Consider the following 22,559-nt stretch of genomic DNA (forward strand, 5'->3'; position numbering starts at 1 on the left):
CAAAATGGCGGCTTCCATAGTTTAGCATGCGTTAGGATTTCTGAAACGCTATTGAACGAATAGACCGACTTTGTCGCATTTGTGCTCGTATTTTAGTTCATTATGAACAATCAGTTGGGTCGAGAACTTTGAAAATGAAGTTTTGGGTTCTAAAATTACCGGTAAGTAACGCGATCGTTGTATTTAAAAGTAGCCTGTGAGTGTGACATGTGTGACCACCCACAGTAGCTAGCATTACAAGTTCAACACGAGTATAAAGTTGGCGTCAGATTCAGAATCAGATTCAGCTAGCGTCAGATTGAGCGTCAGATAGCGTCAGATCCGAAGACACCCGACGGACTCAATCAAACCTGAAATAATACCGTTGAGACGACAGGGGAAGATTCCACTCCACAAGCTTTTGATGGAAGTTGGGATGTCTCTGCTTTTACAATTTTTATTTGGGGAAAGCACGTGAAATAGAGTTGAAATACTTGTCACCGAGACATTGATAGCCCCAAGTTCTACCACTGTATGGTCGTTGGTTGCTACATTTTGTCAATAATGTAGATGGCATCAGTAAAGGTGTCAGTAAAAGTTAAGTTTACATACGTAATATGTTGCTATTTTTAAAAATTTAAATTCAAGATTTAAAAATTGTGCAAGCAGAGACATTCCTCCTTCCATCAAACAAAAGGTTGTGAAGTGGAATCTTTCCCTGCACACGTGGTAATATCGCCTGCTCTGTGATGCACTTAAAGTATGTAGACTGGGATAGTATACGTCATGCCAAATCAGTTTTCTTCCGTGGGTGCTGGTTGATAGGCATGGCATGCACAACATGTCTTTATCTCAGTAAGTTACAGACTAGGGAGTATGCAGATTGGTAGTCCTGCTTACAGACGGTGCACGAGTCTATATTACTGACTTGACTCTGAGATAGGAGGGACAATTGTCAGAATCGAGTCCCGGATTACTCCATATGCAAGCAGGACTAGCAGATTGGAAGACCAAACATTAGTGCCAATGGCGTTGTAGCACAACTGTGTTTAGCTGTTGCTATGGTCGTGGTGTTGTTGCTAGGCATATTTGCATACATTTTTGGAATCTTTATTAACTTGCCAGCCATTCCCACTTTTCGTCTTTGCAATATCATTTAGCTGTTGCTATTGGTGTGGTCCTGTTGCTAGGCATATTTGGATACATATTTTGAATCTGTATTCACTTACCTACCCATCCCTATTATCTTTTTAGTAATATGCATCTTTTCACAGTTGCTAAGGGCATGGTCATGGTTGCTAGGGCTTATTGTGTCATAATGTTTTCAACATAACTGCAGAATAACACCTTCAGAAACATCCCCGCCAAGTTTCAACCCCATTCACTATGCAGTTTCAAGATATAAGTTTTTGACCAAAATTGATATTTTTAGACCTAATTTGCATATCGCTGATGGTATCATCACATTGTGAATATAGCCTCATCTGCACATGCCCAGATGCATCCCCATTAAATTTCAGTCCAATCTGCTAGGTAGTTTTGGAAGTATAGATTTTTGATCAAAAAGACATTTTTTATCCCTAATTTACTTATCACTGATGAGATCATCATGTTATGAACAATTCGTAATATATACACCTTGAAGAATGCTCCAACCAAATTTCAGACCAATTTCAGCCCAAGTTGCTTAATAGTTGGGAATTAAAGGTTTTTGACCAAAAATACCCATTTTTATGGTACTGAGAAGTATGATTTGTTCTTTTGGCAGCACTGTGTCCTTCAGACTATAATTGTACGGAGGAGAAGTCAGTGTTCATGGTTTATCACCTCCTCACGACATTACACAAGTCAACACAATAAAAGTGGTTCGTATGAATTATTTTTTTCTTTATCATAGTAGGCCTACACAAGTCAACACAATAAAAGTGGTTCATATGAATTATTTTTTTCTTTATCATAGAAGGCCTACTAATCAGGTGGTGGTCACTTCATCCAAAAATTAACTCGTCCCAAACCAACTCGTCCCAGACAACTCTTACCATCGTACCTTGTGCAATCTAAGAGCCCTATTCTAAACTTGTCCAACAATGATAACTCAAGCATATAATAGTCTTTTTAATAAATGGTAGTAACAAAAACCATACATTTTTGGTCCAAAAAATATGCAGCCAAACATCCCAGACCATTGAAGAAATGAAACTATAAACTGGACAGCCTATTCTTGTCTTGGAAAATTTTTAAGATACTGTCATCATAAATTACATTTTTGAATGAAATCCTGGCATCGTTTATGCTGCAATTTAATGTGTAAGATGTCAATTTTAGCCATAAGTAGTACAGTATTAGGGTAAAATTGTGATCACACTGAGGACATTTGATTGGATTTACTGTATTTATTGTGTGTACAGCTACACACACAAGTTTACCTATAGATAATTCAATACACCTTGACAAGGTGTATACTTTTATGAGTCTGACATTACATCAGCGACAAAATAGTTTCAAAAAAAAATGTTTCAGTTGCAGCTAGTGCAGCTTTAAAGAAAATTGCTGGTTACCAGCTTTTCAGCCATTTTTCGAAAGTAGCCTTGCACAAGGGCAGTGACTCCAGTGTTGATGAAAAGAAGTTATGTTTGCCAAATGCCTGGCAGTACAGTACAAGGAGTCAACAAATTGCATGTACACAAACTTCATGAGTTCCCACAACAATTGAAAACAGAAGGACACAAATTTTTCAATAAAGCAAATATGATTAACTTTTGCCATGAAACATAGGAATCTTGATAAAAAGGGTGATTTTCAAAGTATAAAGCTGCAGAAGTAAACAATTCTGGCCAAAGTCTGTTAAATAGCGGCCCCATTGGTTAAACTATACAATATTTTGCCTTTCTGATAGCCAGAATATAACATATTTGTTTTCATAATGTGCAAAAGTAAACAATGGCTACATCATACATACAAACAAAAGATTGTTTTTGTTGGTAAACCTTTGATCCAACGATATCCATAGAAAACACTCAGTACATGAAATCGTTGTTTATTTCACTTTAGAGTAATACATTTTGTCATTACAACTCATAACACTCAAGTAAAACGTTTGCATGATTTGCCACAATCATATATGTCATCCATATCAAGTGTAAAAGTATACTTTCAATTGCTTTAATCATCGGCCCAGTATGTCTCTCTCTCAATGTATGGTAATCAATCTGTAAACAATGTTAGCAGTGCAAAGCAAGTAAATAGTCATTGACTAGAGTGTAAACAATGTTAGCAGTGCAAAGCAAGTAAATAGTCATTGACTAGAGTGTAAACAATGTTAGCAGTGCAAAGTAAGTAAATAGTCATTGACTAGAGTGTAAACAATGTTAGCAGTGCAAATCAAGTAAATAGCCATTGACTAGAGTGTAAACAATGTTAGCAGTGCAAAGCAAGTAAATAGTCATTGACTAGAGTGTAAACAATGTTAGCAGTACAAAGTAAGTAAATAGTCACTGACTAGAGTGTAAACAATGTTAGCAGTGCAAAGCAAGTAAATAGTCATTGACTAGAGTGTAAACAATGTTAGCAGTGCAAAGTAAGTAAATAGTCATTGACTAGAGTGTAAACAATGTTAGCAGTGCAAAGCAAGTAAATAGTCATTGACTAGAGTGTAAACAATGTTAGCAGTGCAAAGTAAGTAAATAGTCATTGACTAGAGTGTAAACAATGTTAGCAGTGCAAAGTAAGTAAATAGTCATTGACTAGAGTGTAAACAATGTTAGCAGTGCAAAGTAAGTAAATAGTCATTGACTAGAGTGTAAACAATGTTAGCAGTGCAAAGCAAGTAAATAGTTAATGTCTGGAGTGTAAGCATAGATGTCATAAAAACATTGTCTACATCTAAGTGAGATCTAAAGATAATCAAACTTGTAAGGCTATCATTCGGTGTAATCAGCCTGCTGTTTTGTTTGCAGAAACCCTGTTTACAAATTTACTAGAAAGGCCATATGCTGGGCATATAAATTAAAGTAATGTGAAGAGTATACTTCTACACTTGATATGATTGCTAGTGCAGAAAGTGCTGTACTTCAGTGTTAAGGGTTGTAGAGTAAACATGTAAATTATGTTAAGATGTCTCATAAATACCGTTGAGTGACTAATTTTGAAATCTCATTATTTGATGATATAGAAATACGAGGACAGAGGAGTGAAGATGACACAAGTCAACAACATAAAACAAGAAATATCGGTATTATGGCACATATTGATGCTGGTAAAACTACCACCACTGAACGAATGCTTTACTACTCAGGTTTTACTAAACATCTTGGAGGTAAGTATATAAACTTGGCTATATTTGTGCTTTGAGAGCCGTTCTATCCTATTAATTTATGTTGAACAGGCCACTCAGCTTAATCCCAAAATAGATTAGCTAGTATATCATGCCTTAATTCATGTGTATGTACTGATGAAAGTACTTGTAACATTGTTGCAAGCAGATAACAGAAACAGTAGAACCTCACCATCATCACAGTATTCATAGTTTTAGCTTATGACAATACTTAAAATATGATCCTAACTTCTGCTCCTACGAAATTGTCATCATCTACAGTACAGCTTTCTTTCCTGATGTTACTGCCACTGGACAGTAATATGCCTTATTCATTTTCTTTCAAAAAAAAAAGATTGCATAATCTGGCCGCTAGGAGTGCTATTTGTGATCAGCTTTTAGGGTTTGAGTTTTATGATCAGGGAAGCAAAGGTTAGAGTTCAAATTAGAGAGTGCCAGGTAGAACCATAGATGGTGGAGTGGAGAGATCTCTCTCCACTGTCTATGGTAGAACAGGAGAATGCAAAGGAAGAAAGTAACTGAATATGCAAAGTACAACAATGAGTGGAAATTAAAAGCAACTGATACAGCAAAGTTAGACTCCACCTTCTGAGAAAAAAAAATGGATTACGATAGTATACAAATCAATTCTCAGGCTCTTGATTTATTTCTTTGTGTGTGTAGATGTTGATCATGGTGATACAGTGATGGACTATATGTTACAGGAGAGACACAGAGGAATCACCATAACATCTGCAGCCATCTCATTTCAGTGGAAGCAGTACAGAATAAATCTCATAGATACACCTGGTAAGATAAACACTGTGTAGATAGAAAACCAAGTTTTTTCACTTGAAAACATTATAGTTGGATCTCTATGTAAGAAAAAGGATTGTATGTCTTGTTGCAGATCTTGTGAGATATGCAATTATTCTCCCAATCCTCCGTTCATTACACTCGTTTTCAATAGCTGTATTCCCTTGACCTTCGGGTGAACGTAGCCCTTCAAAGTAACCTTTAACCTTTGACCTGAATAATAAATCACACCTAGCAATGCACACTGGGAAATCCCCCCATGAACGCCATCTTTTCTCTACGGCTTGTAGCGGGTGGACGTATATGCCTGAGCTCCCGTGCTTACGGTGAGTAATATTCTTTCATTTACGCATTGTTTGGTTTATAAATGTCCTTACGCCTTTATCAGACTACCTCAAGTGGGGTTTTATGTGTTTGGTTTTAATATTTTCATGGTTTCCAGTTGTCACCATTTTTTTTTGTGTTGCTTGTTTACGTGCGTTGTCGCCACGTCTTTTCCACGTGGGTACTTACAACGCAACGTAACGTGTGTGCAAACGGTGCCCTTTTTCCATTTCATACCAGAAATATGTTAGAAATATGTTTGAATTTCTTTGTTTGTCGTCTAACCACGTTGGTTCGTTGGCTATTGCAGTATGCATTTTTCCCCTCTCTTTATATTTTGCAGATAGTTATGAGTACCGGAGCGGAAAACGATGTTGAGAAGGGTCCAAGTGTCGCACCCACGTGCACGACTGCACATGACGACATGTCAAAACTTAGTGGGCGACAACTAGGTCAAGTGCTCTCCAGTTTGGTAGAGTCTGTGCAGCAGTTGACTGCTAACCAATCCCGTATTATGAGCAGTAACCACTCTTTGGGTGGACAAGCTGACAATGGAGTTAATATAACTCCAGCAGGCCCCTCTCAGGTGCAAGGGGGGTGTACCTCTGGTTACACTGCCTGCCAACGACCTAGGTCTCGTTTGGGTGACAGAGACAAATGCACTGAAGAGGCACAGAGCGAAAATGGTCCAGTCACTGATGAGGTATCCTCTACTGAGGATTTGCAAACTACAGACAGACGAAAACGTACTAGGTCTGCCACTGTCAGAGGTAAGAAAGCTAAGAGAGCCAAGAAGTCTGATTCTGAGACTGTGTCTAGTGCATCAGAGTGTGAATTTCAAAATCCTCATAGCAAAGATGGTGGTATCCGTCTGTCTAAGTCGGTATGTGATTGGTTCCAACAACAACGTACTAACACAGTTACCACAGAATATAGAAAGGAAATGCAACTACAGTATGTAGTTTGCCAAGAACAAGAGAGCATACTTACTCCTCCTAAAATACCCGACCACCTGGCTACTCAATGGGGGAAGCAGTACAATACCAAGAACTTGGTGACACATGATAATCGTTTCTTCAAGGCTTCTGAAAGCTTACTGTTTGCACAATTACCACTATTGGAAATCTTACAGGCTCATCATGAGGGTATAAATTTGGATATGAAAGTAATACTTCCTGCCATTCAACATAGTGTTTCTCTTTTTGGTAGTGCTTTTCATGGTTTACAGATGGCAAGACAGAAAGTCTTCAATGATATTTTGCCCTATTCATATGCATCTATGAAGAACCTGGAACCAACTGGTAACACACTGTATGGAGATGAACCATTGTCCGAAGCTAAGAAAGCCAAACAAGCTCACAACGTGGCACGTGAAATGACAAAGTCATCAGGAAGTGGTTACCAACGTAAACGAGGTAATACACGCAATTACTCTACTAAGTATAGCAAGCCCTATTTTCGTCAACAAACCTATGGTGGTAACAGAGGCAAGTACAACCGTGACTTCAATAAGCAGGGAGGTAACAAGTTTACAAAATTTGATAATTCCTTTCGAGGAAAGAAGGACTGACCTGACTCTAAAGGTCAGTTTTCCACAAGTAGGAGGCCGTCTAACACAGTTTACTCAAAAGTGGCAGGGTGTCACTTCAGACCCTTGGATACTAGAGACAGTACAGGGCTACCATTTAGAGCTGTTGTCAGTTCCTGCACAGAGTCATCACCCAGTAACAAGAGTGCCGCAGGCACAAGTACAACTCATAGACTCAGAGGTTCAGTCATTGATAGCAAAAGGGGCAATACATGCAGTCAGCTACACAGCAGGCCAGTTCGTCTCTACAGTGTTTCTAGTACCCAAGGTTTCAGGGGGGTGGCGCCCAGTGTTCAATCTCAGGCCGTTAAACAAGTTTATACTTTACCAACATTTCAAGATGGAGGGCATCCAGCATGTCAAAAGTCTTCTTCGCAAGGACGACTTCATGGCAACGGTCGACCTCAAGGATGCCTACTTCACAGTACCGATTTTCATAAATCATCGCAAGTATCTTCGTTTCATTTGGAAGGAGACTCTGTACGAATTCGCAGTCCTCCCATTTGGTATTGCAAGTGCACCAAGAGTGTTCACAAAGCTGTTAAAACCTGTAGTAGCTTACCTACGTCGTCAGGGTATCCGTTGTGTGATTTACATAGACGACCTCCTTGTTTTGGGCGAGACATTGACCATATGCGAGCACAATGTCAAAACTGCCACAGATATTTTAGAGAACCTGGGGTTTCTTATCAATTGGGAGAAATCGAAGATTGTTCCACAGCAACGAGTACAGTTTTTGGGAATGATTTTCGACTCAGTCCAGATGACGATCAGTCTCCCAGAGCCGAAGTTGTCACGGCTGAGGGCAAATTGCACGGAGCTACTCAACCAATCTGTGGTATCAATAAGAAGTCTGGCACAATGTCTGGGTCGAATGACTGCAGCACTGGATGCGATAACCACTGCACCACTACATTACAGAGCACTGCAGAGGGACCAGATTTCAGGCCTCACAAAGACAAAGTCCTACGACACAAAGGTGAGGTTATCACAGGAAGCAAAGTCAGAACTACAATGGTGGGTAGATTGCCTGGAGGCTTGGAACGGGAAAAGTATTCTCCCGTGCCGGCCAGAGCTTACTATTCAGACGGATGCATCCAATATGGGTTGGGGAGCCCTCGACAACAACAACACTGCACAAGGTCAGTGGAGTCCAGAGGAAAGACTACTTCACATAAATCAGTTGGAATTGCTTGCTGCATATCTGGGACTGAAAAGTCTAGCCAATCACCTCCAAGATCTTTGTATAGAGATTCAGAGCGACAATGCCACAACAGTAGCGTACATCAACCGGTTAGGGGGCACCCACTCTTGGTCTCTGAATCAGATAGCAACGGACATGTGGAAATGGTGTTTAGCACGGAACATTCTCCTCATCGCAAGTCACAGACCGGGTCACACCAACATAAAGGCGGATCACCTGTCACGTCACTTCAGAGACAACCTAGAGTGGCAGTTACAACCACACATCCTTCAAGTGGCATTATCACAGATGAATCTGACACCACAAGTGGATCTATTTGCAACAAGGCTCAACAATCAGTTCCCATGTTATGTGGCCTGGAAACCAGACCCTCAGGCTTGGAAAGTGGATGCTTTCTCCATACCATGGAACCATCTTCGCGGGTATGCGTTCCCACCATTTTGCCTTCTGCCAAGAGTACTACACAAAGTGCGACAGGATCAGGCAAAACTTGTATTGGTAGCACCACCATGGGTAGCCCAACCGTGGTATGCGGACCTTCTGTCTCTACTAGCAGCACAGCCATTACTACTCCCCCAGTATCCGCAACTACTGACCAACCCAGTAACGCTGGAGACTCACCCACTAGAAGGACAGATCTCTCTAGCCGTGTGGCCGCTCTCAGGAGTACCCTCAGAGCCAGAGGCATTTCAGAACGTGTGTCCAGAGTGGTCCTGCAGTCCATACGACAAGGCACAGCTAAACAATATGAGTCAGCATGGCGTCGCTGGAGTGATTGGTGTAGATTGCAGAAAGAAAATCCTATTTCAGCATCTGTACCAGTAGTGTTGGAATTCCTAATGGATTTGTATGACAGAAAGTTAGAGTATCGGTCTTTGAACGTTTATCGTTCAGCAATTTCATCTGTGCATATGCCAGTTGAGGGATATCGTCTGGGTAGTCACCCACTTGTTACACAATTTATGAGAGGAGTCTTTGTTTCTCGGCCTCCGAAACCCAAATATAGTTTAGTTTGGAACGTTAAGCAAGTATTGGAATGTCTTCGCAAGATGTCTCCAGCAAAGGAATTAACTTTGAAGTTATTAACTTTTAAAACGGTCATGTTAGTTGCATTATGTACAGCAGGTCGCTGTTCTGATATTGCTTCTCTGCAAGCAGGAAAAATTTCTGTTGCAAAGGGTTCTGCTATGTTGTTGCCTGGAGGTCTGGCGAAAACAGACAGGCCATCCAGAATTAGAAAGACTTTACTTTTACCCGCCTTCAAGAAGGACAGGCAAATTTGTGTGGTATATTATTTGTTTGCCTATATGGAACGGACTAAGAATTTACGCAAGTCAAACACTAGGCTGTTTGTCAGTTATGCTACGGGGAAACCAGTGATGCCAGCTACTATTGGTCGTTGGATTCAAGTAATACTACGACGGGCTGGAATTGGTAAGGAATTTACAGCTCATTCCACAAGAGCGGCAGTCACCAGTGCTCTACATTTCAAGGGAGCATCAACCAGTCAGATTTTGGGGCTAGCTAATTGGGCTTCAGCAAGAACTTTTGCTAAACACTATAAGTGTGATGTTTCTTCATTGGATGTGAATGTTATGGATGCAATAACTCACTAAAGTAAGTGCAAACTTTATTTCCAGTTTTGTTGCTTCAAAATCAGCTATTGAAAACGAGTGTAATCAACGGAGGATTGGGAGAATAAATTGAAATTATACCAGCTTACCGTGCAGGATAATTTTGGTTATTCTCCTAATCCGGAGTGAGTGGAGCGAGTTGAAATAGCTCCCTCCCTCCCTCCCTGTTATGTTTTTTATTAAGTGTTTGTTGCTTTCAAAGATGGCGTTCATGGGGGGATTTCCCAGTGTGCATTGCTAGGTGTGATTTATTATTCAGGTCAAAGGTTAAAGGTTACTTTGAAGGGCTACGTTCACCCGAAGGTCAAGGGAATACAGCTATTTCAACTCGCTCCACTCACTCCGGATTAGGAGAATAACCAAAATTATCCTGCACGGTAAGCTGGTATAATTTCAATATATACCTAGCGACAATGGTTGTCAAACATATGATCTTGTTCAAGCTTTCACCATGGCCATGTGCGATGATGTTGAGAACAATAATCCTGCTAACCGTTTTACATTTTCAGCTTGACCACCATCATGTGTTTGCTATGGACATAATGGCTCATGCGGGATCTCTTGAGATCTGTCGCGAGACAAAAAACAACTTATTAAAATCTGTAAAAAAAAATGCTGTGTGATATAACTTATAAGTATATCTTATCGCAGTTTTCTGATGTTTATTTTCATCCCCTTGATAAAGCTTAGAACTCTCTTTCCTGTTGTTGAAAAACGTTTTCATCCAATATCAGTCAATCAGTCAGTCAGTCAGAAGATCTTGATCTGTGGTTTGATTTACAGTACCTCTAAATACTAAGTGTCATTTTGTGTCGTCTAGGTCATGTTGATTTCACCATTGAAGTGGAAAGAGCTCTGAGAGTGTTGGATGGAGCAGTGGCTGTCTTTGATGCTTCAAAGGGAGTTCAGGTATTTAAAGTCAAAAGTTGACACATATCTGTCTGATGTACTGGTAGTTATTGTGAGGGTACCTCACAGCCTGTGGAGATATCTGTATATACATGTATAAGGTACACACACACACACACGCACACACACACGCACGCACACACACACACACACACACACACACACACACACACACACACACACACACACACACACACACACACACACACACACACACACACACATGTGGTACCTGTGTCTCCATATCAAAAGTTCAAGGTGTCACTCTAGTCTGCTTGTATGACTTGAAAGGTGTCAACCTGTGTGTGAGGGCACCCCAACATAGCAGTATCTTACCATACTTTCTTTATGACAGATCCTCATACTCCATTGATGGTTTACATAGAAATGATGAATTGCCATGAGTGAATACATTTCATAGTTTGACATGAACTAATGCATGCTAATACCTGTTCTATGACTGTAATGTTACTTCATACAACAGTTAAAACTCTCACACAATTTGTCAGATATATTTGGAATTAGGGTGTGTGTGTGTGTGTGTGTGTGTGTGTGTGTGTGTGTGTGTGTGTGTGTGTGTGTGTGTGTGTGTGTGTGTTTATAGATGTATGTATGTTGTATGTATGTATGTATGTATATATGTATGTATGGATGGATGGATGGATTTATGTGTGTGTGTGTGTGTGTGTGTGTGTGTGTACTTGTATGCATGTATGCATGCATGTGTGTATGTATGTAATTGTATACAGGTATATGTGTATGTATGTATGTGTGTGTGTGTGTATGTATGTATGTATGTATGCTGTGTGTGTGTGTGTGTGTGTTTATAGATGTATGTATGTTGTATGTATGTATATATGTATGTATGGATGGATGGATGGATGGATTTGTGTGTGTGTGTGTGTGTGTGTGTGTGTGTGTGTACTTGTATGCATGTATGCATGCATGTGTGTATGTATGTAATTGTATACAGGTATATGTGTATGTATGTATGTATGTATGTATGTATGTATGTATGTATGTATGTATGCTGTGTGTGTGTGTGTGTGTGTGTGTGTGTGTGTGTGTGTGTGTGTGTGTGCTCAATATTATCTAACTGGGTGGTATAGATAACAGAATTTTATGTATATATATATGTACATTACCAGGCACAAAGTCTTACAGTGTGGAGACAAGCTGATAGGTACAACATTCCCAGAATTGCCTTCCTCAACAAAATGGATAAATTTGGTGCTGATTTTGACTTTGCTGTAAACACTATAAAAGAGAAGCTACACGTCAAACCACTACTATTGCAGGTAATCATCAACCCCTCTGTGCCCCCTCCTCTTCTCACCCCTCCAAAACAAAAACTTTCCCATGATGATGCTCTTTCAAATTCTATCAAGAAATATTAATGCTAATGTTATAAAATTTTGATGTTTTGGAGAAATATCACACAGTGATGGCAACAGGCATTATAAAAATTACAAAAAAGTGTGCGTTCTCATTGAAAAGTTTTAGCTGTGTACTAGGCGTAAATTTCATTTCAATATATGCATGTTAATAATTTTACCACGGTTTGTGAACCTTGTAACTGAGGATTGTGTGTGTGTGTGGGGGGGGGGGAGGGGGAGAGTCTTTTTTTAAGACCAGTAGATTGCTAATATAAGGGGAGCCTATGCCTTGTATCACAATCTTGATTGGGAATACTCCTCTAACGCATAGAATTTGGTAGACTTTACCTACTTACCACCCTAAAACAGACACTGCTATTTCTTCCCGCAGTTACCTCTAGGTCAGCAACAAGATTTTCATGGAGTTGTTGATTTAGTTTCCATGGAAACAGTTACCTGGCAACCCAAGGATAGGAATGATGATGGATCAAAGTTCATAAGGACTGCCTTGGATAAGAACAGTGATGGAGATCTACATACAAAGATGCTTATAGCAAGGGATGATTTAATAGAACAGGTAGGAGGACTTTGCAATGGATATTACTTGACCAGGAGGCATTTCAACTGGGTCAAAGTGTAGGAAATATGCTAATGATACCACTGGAAACCATGGTAACGATAGATTGCAACCCGCAACACATAAGTATAAAAGTGGTTGTGTCACTATCAAAGACAGAAACTAGTAAAACTAACTTGGTTTTTTAATAAATTGTGATCAGTTTGTTTGAGGAGTCATATTAAACCTCGGTGAAATGACAAATAAACCCAAATAGATTTTACCTACTTAAATATCAAAAATGAAACTTTCTACTGACAGAGTGAAAAAAAAAATTGAAAGAAATTTTTGACTTGGTGAGTAAAAATTTTCATTTGTGATCATGGCCTAAAGTCATTGAAGTCGTACTTATACATTGCTACAGATATTAGAAGATCATCCATTATTATAAAGACCAAATTTTTTGGTGATCAGTCTCGCATTTCATATCTTCTTTTTATTCATAAACCATTTTACAGTATCTCTTCTTGTGTTAAGCATATGCCTGGTGATAAGGGGGGGGGGGGGGGGGGGTTATGAACAGATTTTATAATTGCTAAAAAAAAACAGGTTATAAAAATAGTAAAAAAGAAGGGGATGAGATTTATGAATGAGCAGATGTTATATGTGGATGAGTACGGTATTTTTATTTCCAGTTAGGAGATGCAGATGACAGAATGGCTGAGTTAGTATTACAAGCTGATGGTGATAACAGTACTATTTCACAAGACGAGGTAGGTATGTCCGATTATTGATTATAACATTTCTAGGGTCAGAACAGTATTCTGGTGAAATGTCAGTGATCAATGAATTGAGTAGAATCCTGAAACTGTTATTTTGTGTAAAGACAAGTTGGTGTCGATGGCCGACTCTTTTCGATTTTATTTCAAACACAACACAAAACTAAGTGTAGACTGAAAGATAGCCATTGTGGCAGCCTTCTCATGCCATTCCACAGATGACTGAAGGCAATCTGTGTGATTGTAGTTCTGCAACAAAATGTCGTTGCATCCAATCACATCACTCCATTTCAGTTTATTGACAGCTCAAATTATCCTGCATGTTCACGCCCACACTGGAAATGGTGTGCATGATCAGTCAGAGAAGACAGTACAGCATAGTTGCAAGACATTTATATTTGGCCTTCATAAATAGGGGATTAGGCCTATATCAGCAACATCTTTACATATATCAGACATCTGTTAGCATCAGTATAGTGGGATTCCTTTGCTTTGACTTTTATGCACTCTCTTTGTGTGCCTACAGTTGTAAAGGGACGGATGGTAACTGGTAATGTATTTCAGAGTCTGCACTATGCTGTCCTAAAGCTGTTTGTAAGGAAATATGAACTGGTTTTAAGGGAGAACTTCAACTCAATATGAATCATGATTTTAGTAAAAAAATTCATAACTTATTTTAGAATATTACAAATTCACCATAGACAATCTTAGCAGCTATGTGAAAAAGACAAAAGTATTTCACTATCTGTCACAATAGGACAGTGTTTATCATAGGCAGTCATTACACTATTGTGATATTTTTTTTCAGATACATAGTTCGATAAGGAAGGTTACTTTATCCCAACAAGTAATACCAGTATTATGTGGCAGTTCTCTCAAAAACAAAGGTGTGCAGCCAGTAATGGATGCCATTAACTTGTACCTACCTGCACCTAATGAACAGACATATGAATTTGTGTAAGTAAGTTTCATATGTTGGGTGATCAATCTGTAGAATGAAATTACTATAACTACTTACTGTAGGGAGTTAAATCATACAGTAAATTAGAAAGATAAATAAGATGTACCTTGAAGAAGTTTGATCTGAATAGTAATAATACTGCTCCTGACTGGCGTTGTTAAGCCATCCGACATCATGGTCAGAACTTTTGACGGGTACTGTAATAGCTTACGCATTCATTTTGATGCAAAGCGACACATTGTGTTTGTTAAAAGTACTCCATTTGATATGCATCCACAACTACTATTCCCACTGTGTGTACTTGTATGCAATGTTCATATTTTACAATAAAGTGCAATAATTTGTTTAATTATTCAAAGGATTATTAGGTTTCATTAGTCTGTAAGCAGAACAATTTGGCGTTATTCCCAATATTTTTCTTCATTCAGCCAGAAAATACTTGTGACATAAGGGTTGTCACTACTTGTCTAGCGGCTCGTAGTGACAACTCTTTGGTCACGAGTATTTTCCAGCTGAATGATAAAAAAAATTGGAGAATAACATAATTATACCAGCACCAGTAATATCAAAGAAAAATCAGGGAAAGTGATAACAATTTTGAGTGTTTTGACTCTTATTTTGAACACAGCAGAACCAGTGACATAAACATGCATTATCGTGATGTAGAATGACCATATATATTCCTTTTTTTTTCTAAATGGCTCGTGCATGATATAAGTACTGGTATTGCCTAGTTTATAGATCCATTGCCAAGAAGGATAGCTAAGAAATCATTCTAAACATGACATTTACTTGCTGAGTTTTTAATTTTGTGTAAGTTAGTGAATCAATGAAATAAAGCAAGAGATGACTAATGTATGCAATCCCTGTAATTCCAATTATGTTTCATTATATGTCAATATTATTAAAAAAAGAACATCAGCCTCCTAGATCAACATCAGAGTGACTCACTTCTTACATTTCTTGTGTTTTAGGCAATATTATGGGAAAGAATTATGTGCTCTGGCCTTCAAGATTATACATGACAAACATCGAGGTGCTTTGACATTTCTGAGGGTATACTCAGGGACTGTAAAGGCTGGTGCCAAGATTTACAATGTGAATAGGGACGCTATGTAAGTAATGGAAAGTCTGTGGATGGCTGTGGTCACTTCTAATTTATGGATTGACTTAGATAGACAGAATCTTGGCTTTATATTTTAGTTATTAGTCTTCAATGGGCATAGCCCAAAGAAGACGATAGGGAATGACCCATATCTACCTTGTCCATGTGTATATATCTGTCTGTCCATTGAAAGCCCTATCTCTGATACCTACAATATAGTTTCAACCAAACTTGGCACAAATGTCAGACAATATAGGGTATGTAAGCACATCACTTTATATTGCAACCTTGACCTGTGTGGGCCAGACAAGAGCCATATCTGTGGTAAGAATTGACATTTTTGAGTATAACTCAAGACACAGACTTCATTCAAGTGTCTACACCCATATTATCTGATAGATGTTATGTATAATTCAGGGAACCAGTAACCAGACTTCTGATAGCATATGCAGATGATTTTAAAGAAGTTGAGTCAGTATCTGCTGGAAATATTGCTGTTATTATGGGTTTTAAACAAGTAAGTATGGTAAACAAATACTCATAGTAGGGACTCTCTCTATATTCTACAGACATGAATCTGCTGACAACAACACATTACAAACAAATCACCATCCTCGCATGTTACTCCCAAACTATAGAACTCTTTGTCAATTGACATTCGCCAATCCTCTAGCCTGGATTGTTTCAAAACAAAACTTAAGACTTATTTGTTCACCAAAACCTATGGTGTGCTTTAGCCATTCAGCGCTACTGAACAGAACATTTCTCTGGAGATTGGAGCTATAGCAATCTGACTGATTAATTTATTAATTAATTGACTGATTGATTGATTGAGCTATAGAAATTTGATTGATTGATTAATTGATTGATTTGATTGATTGCTTGATTGATTAATTAATTGACTGACTGATGACTGATTGATTGATTGATTGATTTCATATAATACATCTGTATTTAGAATACTACTGTATTGTGTAACCGATAGGGAGAGGGTTGGTATAAGCTTTCATCACTGCCATATTCATTTACATGTAATCATCATATTTAGTGCTTTCTAAACATAAGTACATTTGTACACATAAACATATCACATTATGTGAAATAAGTCTAATTCAATTTTTACACATCTTATTTAACCCAGGTTCAAATACATTAATATGTAAATTTATGCTAATTCTTGTTCATTTCAGTCTGTTTCAGGTGATACCATAGTGAGTTCAAAATCAGCACTTGAAATTGCCAAGCGAGCAAGAAGGAAAGAAATGAAGGAGGGCCATAAATTGAAAGATAAAGATGACAGTAAACATAAACAAAGGCATAAACACAAACACAGGCATAAACAAAGTGAAATTGACAGTGACGTGCCAGTTTTGGCAGGCTTAGATGTTCCTGAGCCAGTGTTCTTTTGTACAATAGAAGCTCCATCAATTTCACAACAGAAAGGTATGTTAATCTGAATTGTCATAGTGGTTGAATGGTTAGAATGGCCCACTTGGAATATGCAAGTTGGTGGTTCAAGCCTCACTGCTGCAATTTGTACTTGAGCTTTGGACCATGTCTGTGTTCCAGTCAACCCAGCTGTATTCCAGTAATTAGAAACTTGGTAAGATAGAGTGTGCTATGTAAACAATTTAATGGTATGCACTAATACTTAGTGACTAACAAAGGCTGCAGTGGATTGTATGCTCCCTAGTGAGTTGGGGAAATACAAAAAGTGTCATTTAGTCACCATAGGTTCATGACTTTAATGATGTTGATAATAATTGACCTGGGATTTTCTACAGTATAGTTTTGGTATTGGCTGAAGGTAGTGGGGGTGGAGGGGGGGGGGGGGGGGGGAGATGATTTTACTAGGCCAGGACTCTATTAAGAATTAGACCCCTGTGTTGGTATCAGCATATGTTGGGAATAAGGAATTATCTGATGTAGAAAAAGATTATCTTGCAGTATTCTACACTTCAGGTGTACTCAAACACAACCCTGTAATTTATCGTTATTTTTATCCAATCAGCATTAGACACTGCCTTAGCAAGTCTGATGAGAGAAGATCCTAGTCTACAAGTGAGATTAGATGAAGACACAGGCCAGGTGAGAACTAATGTCTGAAAGTTTTATACCATGATTCAGTGTATTGATTGTGATCATGTATTGTTGTGTATAGCTTTTATGTATGACCTTTGACATTTCCATCACCAAATGGTACATTTCAGAGCAAGAGTACTTCTGATGTAGCATAGACCCTCCACGAGGATGTATGGATGTAGTCAGAAAAGAATGAGGTTGAATTGATTTTTATTTAGACAAACAATAAGATGTAACAGTGTATAGTAAGATTTTTGGAGAACCAGATGATAAAATGTAGCAGTGTTATAAGACTTTTGGTGAACAGTCAGAACCAGACGATAGACGATAAAATGTAGCAGTGTTAGTAATGTTTTTGGTGAACCAGATGATAAAATGTAGCAGTGTTAATAAGATTTTTGGTGAACAGTCAGAACCAGATGATAAAATGTAGTAGTGTTAATAAGATTTTTGGAGAACCAGACGATAAAATGTAGCAGTGTTAGTAAGATTTTGGGTGAACCAGACGATAAAATGTAGCAATGTTGATAAGAATTTTGTCAAGCCAGACGTTTTGTTACAGGTTTTATGATTTTAATGATAATACAAGAACTTGGAAATTTTAGAATCTTTATTCAAACATTTGGTTACGAATCTTAAATTTTGGAATTTATTTTGGAATTTAGTGGTGAAATTTCCGTTTTTCTCTACCATAGACAGTTTTACTTGGAATGGGTGAATTACACCTTGACATCATATGTGACAGAATTAAAAATGAGTACAAGATAGAAGCAGAACTAGGCCCTCTACAGGTGTCATACAGAGAAACAATAGCCAGGTCTGCAAAGGAAAAAAGTAAGAACAATTTTCACAAATGATGAGTTTTAAGAAATAATTATGATGTTAGTTGACATTCACAAAGAATATGTAAAATCACTGGGAGCAATTCCCAGCACAAAATTTTTCAAAAATTTAAAAAAAAAAAAAAAAAAAAAAAAAAAAGAACATGTAAGTACAGTATACATGATGTATTAGAATAACTGTTGAGATGGGAACTGCTACAGAATGACTTTTGGATCTGGGAACGGAATAAAAAATGAATCCCTACCGAAAATAAAGTATTCCACTTTCTATTAAACAAGGTACAACAGATATTCTGCAGCAAAATGCAAATCCAGATATGTCTTTTCTTGTGTATAATTTATGATAATTTATTCATTGACAGTGACATTAGACAGATCCATTGGTGGAAAGCATCATAATGTGACAGTATCTCTTGAAGTGGAACCATCTCAGGGTGCTGGCATCCCTGAACACATGATTGTCAGCCTGGACCAGCCAGAAAAGTCCTATGGGAGTGAAATGATTGAAGCAATCCAGACAGGGGTACTCTCAGCTTGTACTCAAGGTATGTCATTATTATCCCTTCTTTCCCCCCCCCCCCCCAACAGGCAACACCCTTAGGGAATAATAATCATTTTTAGCCCCAATAAACAATGCTTAGATGAGATGACATTCACTTCCCTCTACTTAGTGTTCACTTCCATCCACTATCTTTATCAATGAGTAATTTGTTCATACTCTTCTTCATTGCATATGCGGTAGGGAGTATGTCTTTGATGAAGACTTGTTATCAAGGCTGATCTATTTGATTTCAACTTTTTTTGTCCTTCAAGTTATGTCAAAATGTTTTGGGAAATGTTAACCTTACCTTTTCTTGATTTGAACTGAGAATGGAGTCCAGTTTTCTAGAACAAAGTTTCAGCAAAATTTTAGGACTTTTATTTCTGATTTGCAGACTACACAAGAACATCCGCTGATATTCTACTTTGTTTGATTTTTTAGGTCCATTGATAGGTTTCCCAGTGATGGATATGGAGATACAGTTACATGATTTCAATGCAGCCCCTGGTACCTCAGCTGCTATGGTATCTGCCTGTGCTTCACAATGTCTACAAAAAGCAATGCTGTCAGCTGGAGTCAGACTTCTAGAACCCATGATGCACTTGGAGGTTGTTAATGAATGAATCAGTAGTAGTTTGGGAATGGTGACCGTGATGGTTGTTGTGATTGTGGTGTTTTTGATTGGGATGGGGGGGGGGGGGGGGGGGGGGTGCTTGGATACAAAACTCTTCAGCAAGTGATAATTCACTTATACAATGATTATTGACAAAATATGTACTGCTAGATGATTCATTCAAACAGGAATGGGTTTAATAGTGATGATTTACAATCTGATCCATCTCACATGAGAAGCAAGAAGCTAATTTCTAGTTTTTGGTCAAAAGACAGTGTAGTCCAATAAATGATAGATTTTGCATCATCGCACTGTCCCTATTATTGCCATGCAGTGTATGCACTTGAGTAAATTTTTAATCAAACTTGTTCTGATTTGGAAAAAAAGAGGTGATAATCCTGATGGTATTCTGTACATTTTATATATGAGAAATACTATCACAATAATCTTCAGAATTTTGTGAACTGATAAACATGACTGTAATACAAGGTTGACAAACTCGGATCTTTTTTCATGTCACTAGATAACAACAGACGTAGAGCGGCTACATTCTGTGCTGGGTGACTTATCCAGAAGGAGAGCACACGTACAAGATGTACAGAACAGATTAGACAGCAGAGTTGTTATTGCAAATACACCACTAGCTGCTATGATGGTAAAATTTGATTTCATTCCATGTACTGTATGTCGTCCCCTTTCCTTGCTTTTCTGTATGTGTAAAATATTATCCTTTTCTGACTTTTCTCTACTAAATAAGTTGACAGCCAACAACTTGTTTTTGTCTGTCAATATTCTTATATTCTAGTATACTTATGAGACAACTTTTTACCTTGAAATCTTCTTAGAGGGTATAGCTCTTCATCTTGTAGTTACGGTGGTCGAATTGTTAGAGTTGTGAATTTGAAATCTGCAAGCTGCTGTCTCGCCACTGTTGTATGTTTCTGAATGGCTAAAGATCTTTGATATGATTTGAACCATCATTGGGCCCCATCAACACAGCTGTATATTAGATATGTAGGCCTGGTAGAGTATAGGTTGCAATGTAAATGCATTAATCCTATGCACTTATAGAGGCTGCAATGGATTGTATACTCCTCAGGGAGTTGAGGATGTATAAAGGGCCATTGTGCCACTATAGATCTGTGCCAGCAGTAGTAATAGTACAGTACAATGATCACAACATTCAATGTAAAATGTACTTTAAAATTATGAACTATTACAATTACTTTCTCCAAAATGCAATTAATTTCTGCATTGTGTGTATGTATGTATGTATGTATGTATGTGTGTATGTATGTATGTATGTATGTATATATGTATGTATGTATGTATGTATGTATGTATGTATGTATGTATTTATGTATGTATGTATGTATGTATGTGTGTATGTATGTATGTATGTATATATGTATGTATGTATGTATGTATGTATGTATGTATGTATGTATGTATGTGTAATCATAGTTGTTGTCAGCAGTTCTTCATAGTTCTTTGACACTACAGAGCAATATAGCAACTGCATATAATACATACCCAGCAAAGTATCATTGTCCCTATGAAGTAATTCATTTTATTTCATGTGTCATTACTTCTATCCCATGCAGCATATTATCAATTTATCACAAAATGCCCAAATCTCAACAGCACACTGTCTGTTTTTATTTCCACACAGGGGTATGCTACATCTCTGCGAACTTTGACCTCTGGGACTGCTATGTGTTCACTTCATCTATCACACTATGAAATGACAACAGAGGATGAACAGAAGAAAGTTGTCAATAAATTGACTGGTCTCTGATGATTACTGGTGACGAGTCTCTGAAGACAAATACTCTCAGTTTCATTTAACATCGACCCTTTTGTATTCATCAGTACAAAATGCTATACACCAGTGTGAAACAGCTGTCATAAATATTCAATGTCAACCATTGAATACTGTATTTCTGCCATCTCCCATGATGCAATAGCCCATAGCAAAGATACTCTATAAAGGCACAAGGTCAACGTGATGTTTCTCTGAAATTGCAAGTAATTGTAAGCCATGTAAAATCATGAAAAAACTCTCCAGAACCTGTGGTTCATGAAAATGTCTCAATTTCCTGAAGTGGCATTCACCTTTAAACTGTGAAGTGTTAAAGGCATGTTGAAGACATTTCTTCAAAAAGATTGTTGCTTGACTGTCTCCCATCACTAAACAACAACAGAGGCAGTCAAACTGTCGTGTGTTGTCAATTCTGAATAAATAGTGGTTTAAAAAATCATTCAATGTTTGTTTTGCTTTTTATGAAATTTAGAATTACCAAATAACATTTGGTTTTTGTGTCAAAGCCTAAAATGTTCTTCTCTCTTAATATGTAAGAAGGGTGATACTCATTTAGACCCTACTATACCATGCAACGCACGTTTACCACTGGTACTCCAGTTTCCCCATGTTTTAATGTTATATAAAGGCAACTGTATTTGAATTTCTGAATGTTATGTGGATTAATTAAGTTAATATTATTATTTATTATGATAATTGCTTTCATGGAAGACATGGAGACAGAGCGGGACAAATCAAGTAATGTACCAAATACACTCAGTAACACCTAATGCTCAATAAATGTTTTTACAAATTGAAGATTCATCTCCGGGTTTATTTATTAATTATAATATGGACATGGTGTTATTTGCCAAATACCATTCCAAATCTTGCTGCATGAGGTCATTTTTCCAGTAATATGACAACCAAAAAATAATGCATATTTTCAGGCCCCTCGACAATCAGAATGCAAGATTGGTGACAGGTGATGTATAATTTCTTGAAGGTGTGGAAGGTTTTATGATGGTAACACATCATCATGGAGTTATGATGGGCAACTCTTTTGAGTAGCCGAATTGAATCTGCAGGTTACAGGTTTGAATCTTGCTGTTTGTTTCTGAATGGCTAAAGTCTATG

The 22,559-nt window shown here is 37.9% G+C and overlaps 1 protein-coding gene across 1 annotated transcript; it reads left to right on the forward strand.

The window, feature by feature from the left end:
- Positions 1-27: 27 nt before the first annotated feature.
- LOC144443323 (ribosome-releasing factor 2, mitochondrial-like) lies at positions 28-22,212 on the forward strand. The gene is made up of 18 exons (XM_078132774.1): positions 28-161; positions 1,748-1,844; positions 4,151-4,294; positions 4,976-5,101; positions 10,678-10,766; positions 11,915-12,064; positions 12,534-12,719; positions 13,394-13,471; positions 14,286-14,434; positions 15,413-15,553; positions 15,961-16,060; positions 16,734-16,986; positions 17,555-17,631; positions 18,321-18,459; positions 18,830-19,012; positions 19,450-19,616; positions 20,145-20,276; positions 21,294-22,212. Exons 1-18 carry the CDS (start codon positions 135-137, stop codon positions 21,417-21,419), a joined length of 2,364 nt encoding a protein of 787 aa, XP_077988900.1. The 5' UTR covers positions 28-134; the 3' UTR covers positions 21,420-22,212.
- Positions 22,213-22,559: the final 347 nt, after the last annotated feature.

The sequence above is a fragment of the Glandiceps talaboti genome, chromosome 12, assembly GCF_964340395.1.
Source record: "Glandiceps talaboti chromosome 12, keGlaTala1.1, whole genome shotgun sequence".
In the NCBI taxonomy this organism is placed as follows: domain Eukaryota; kingdom Metazoa; phylum Hemichordata; class Enteropneusta; family Spengelidae; genus Glandiceps; species Glandiceps talaboti.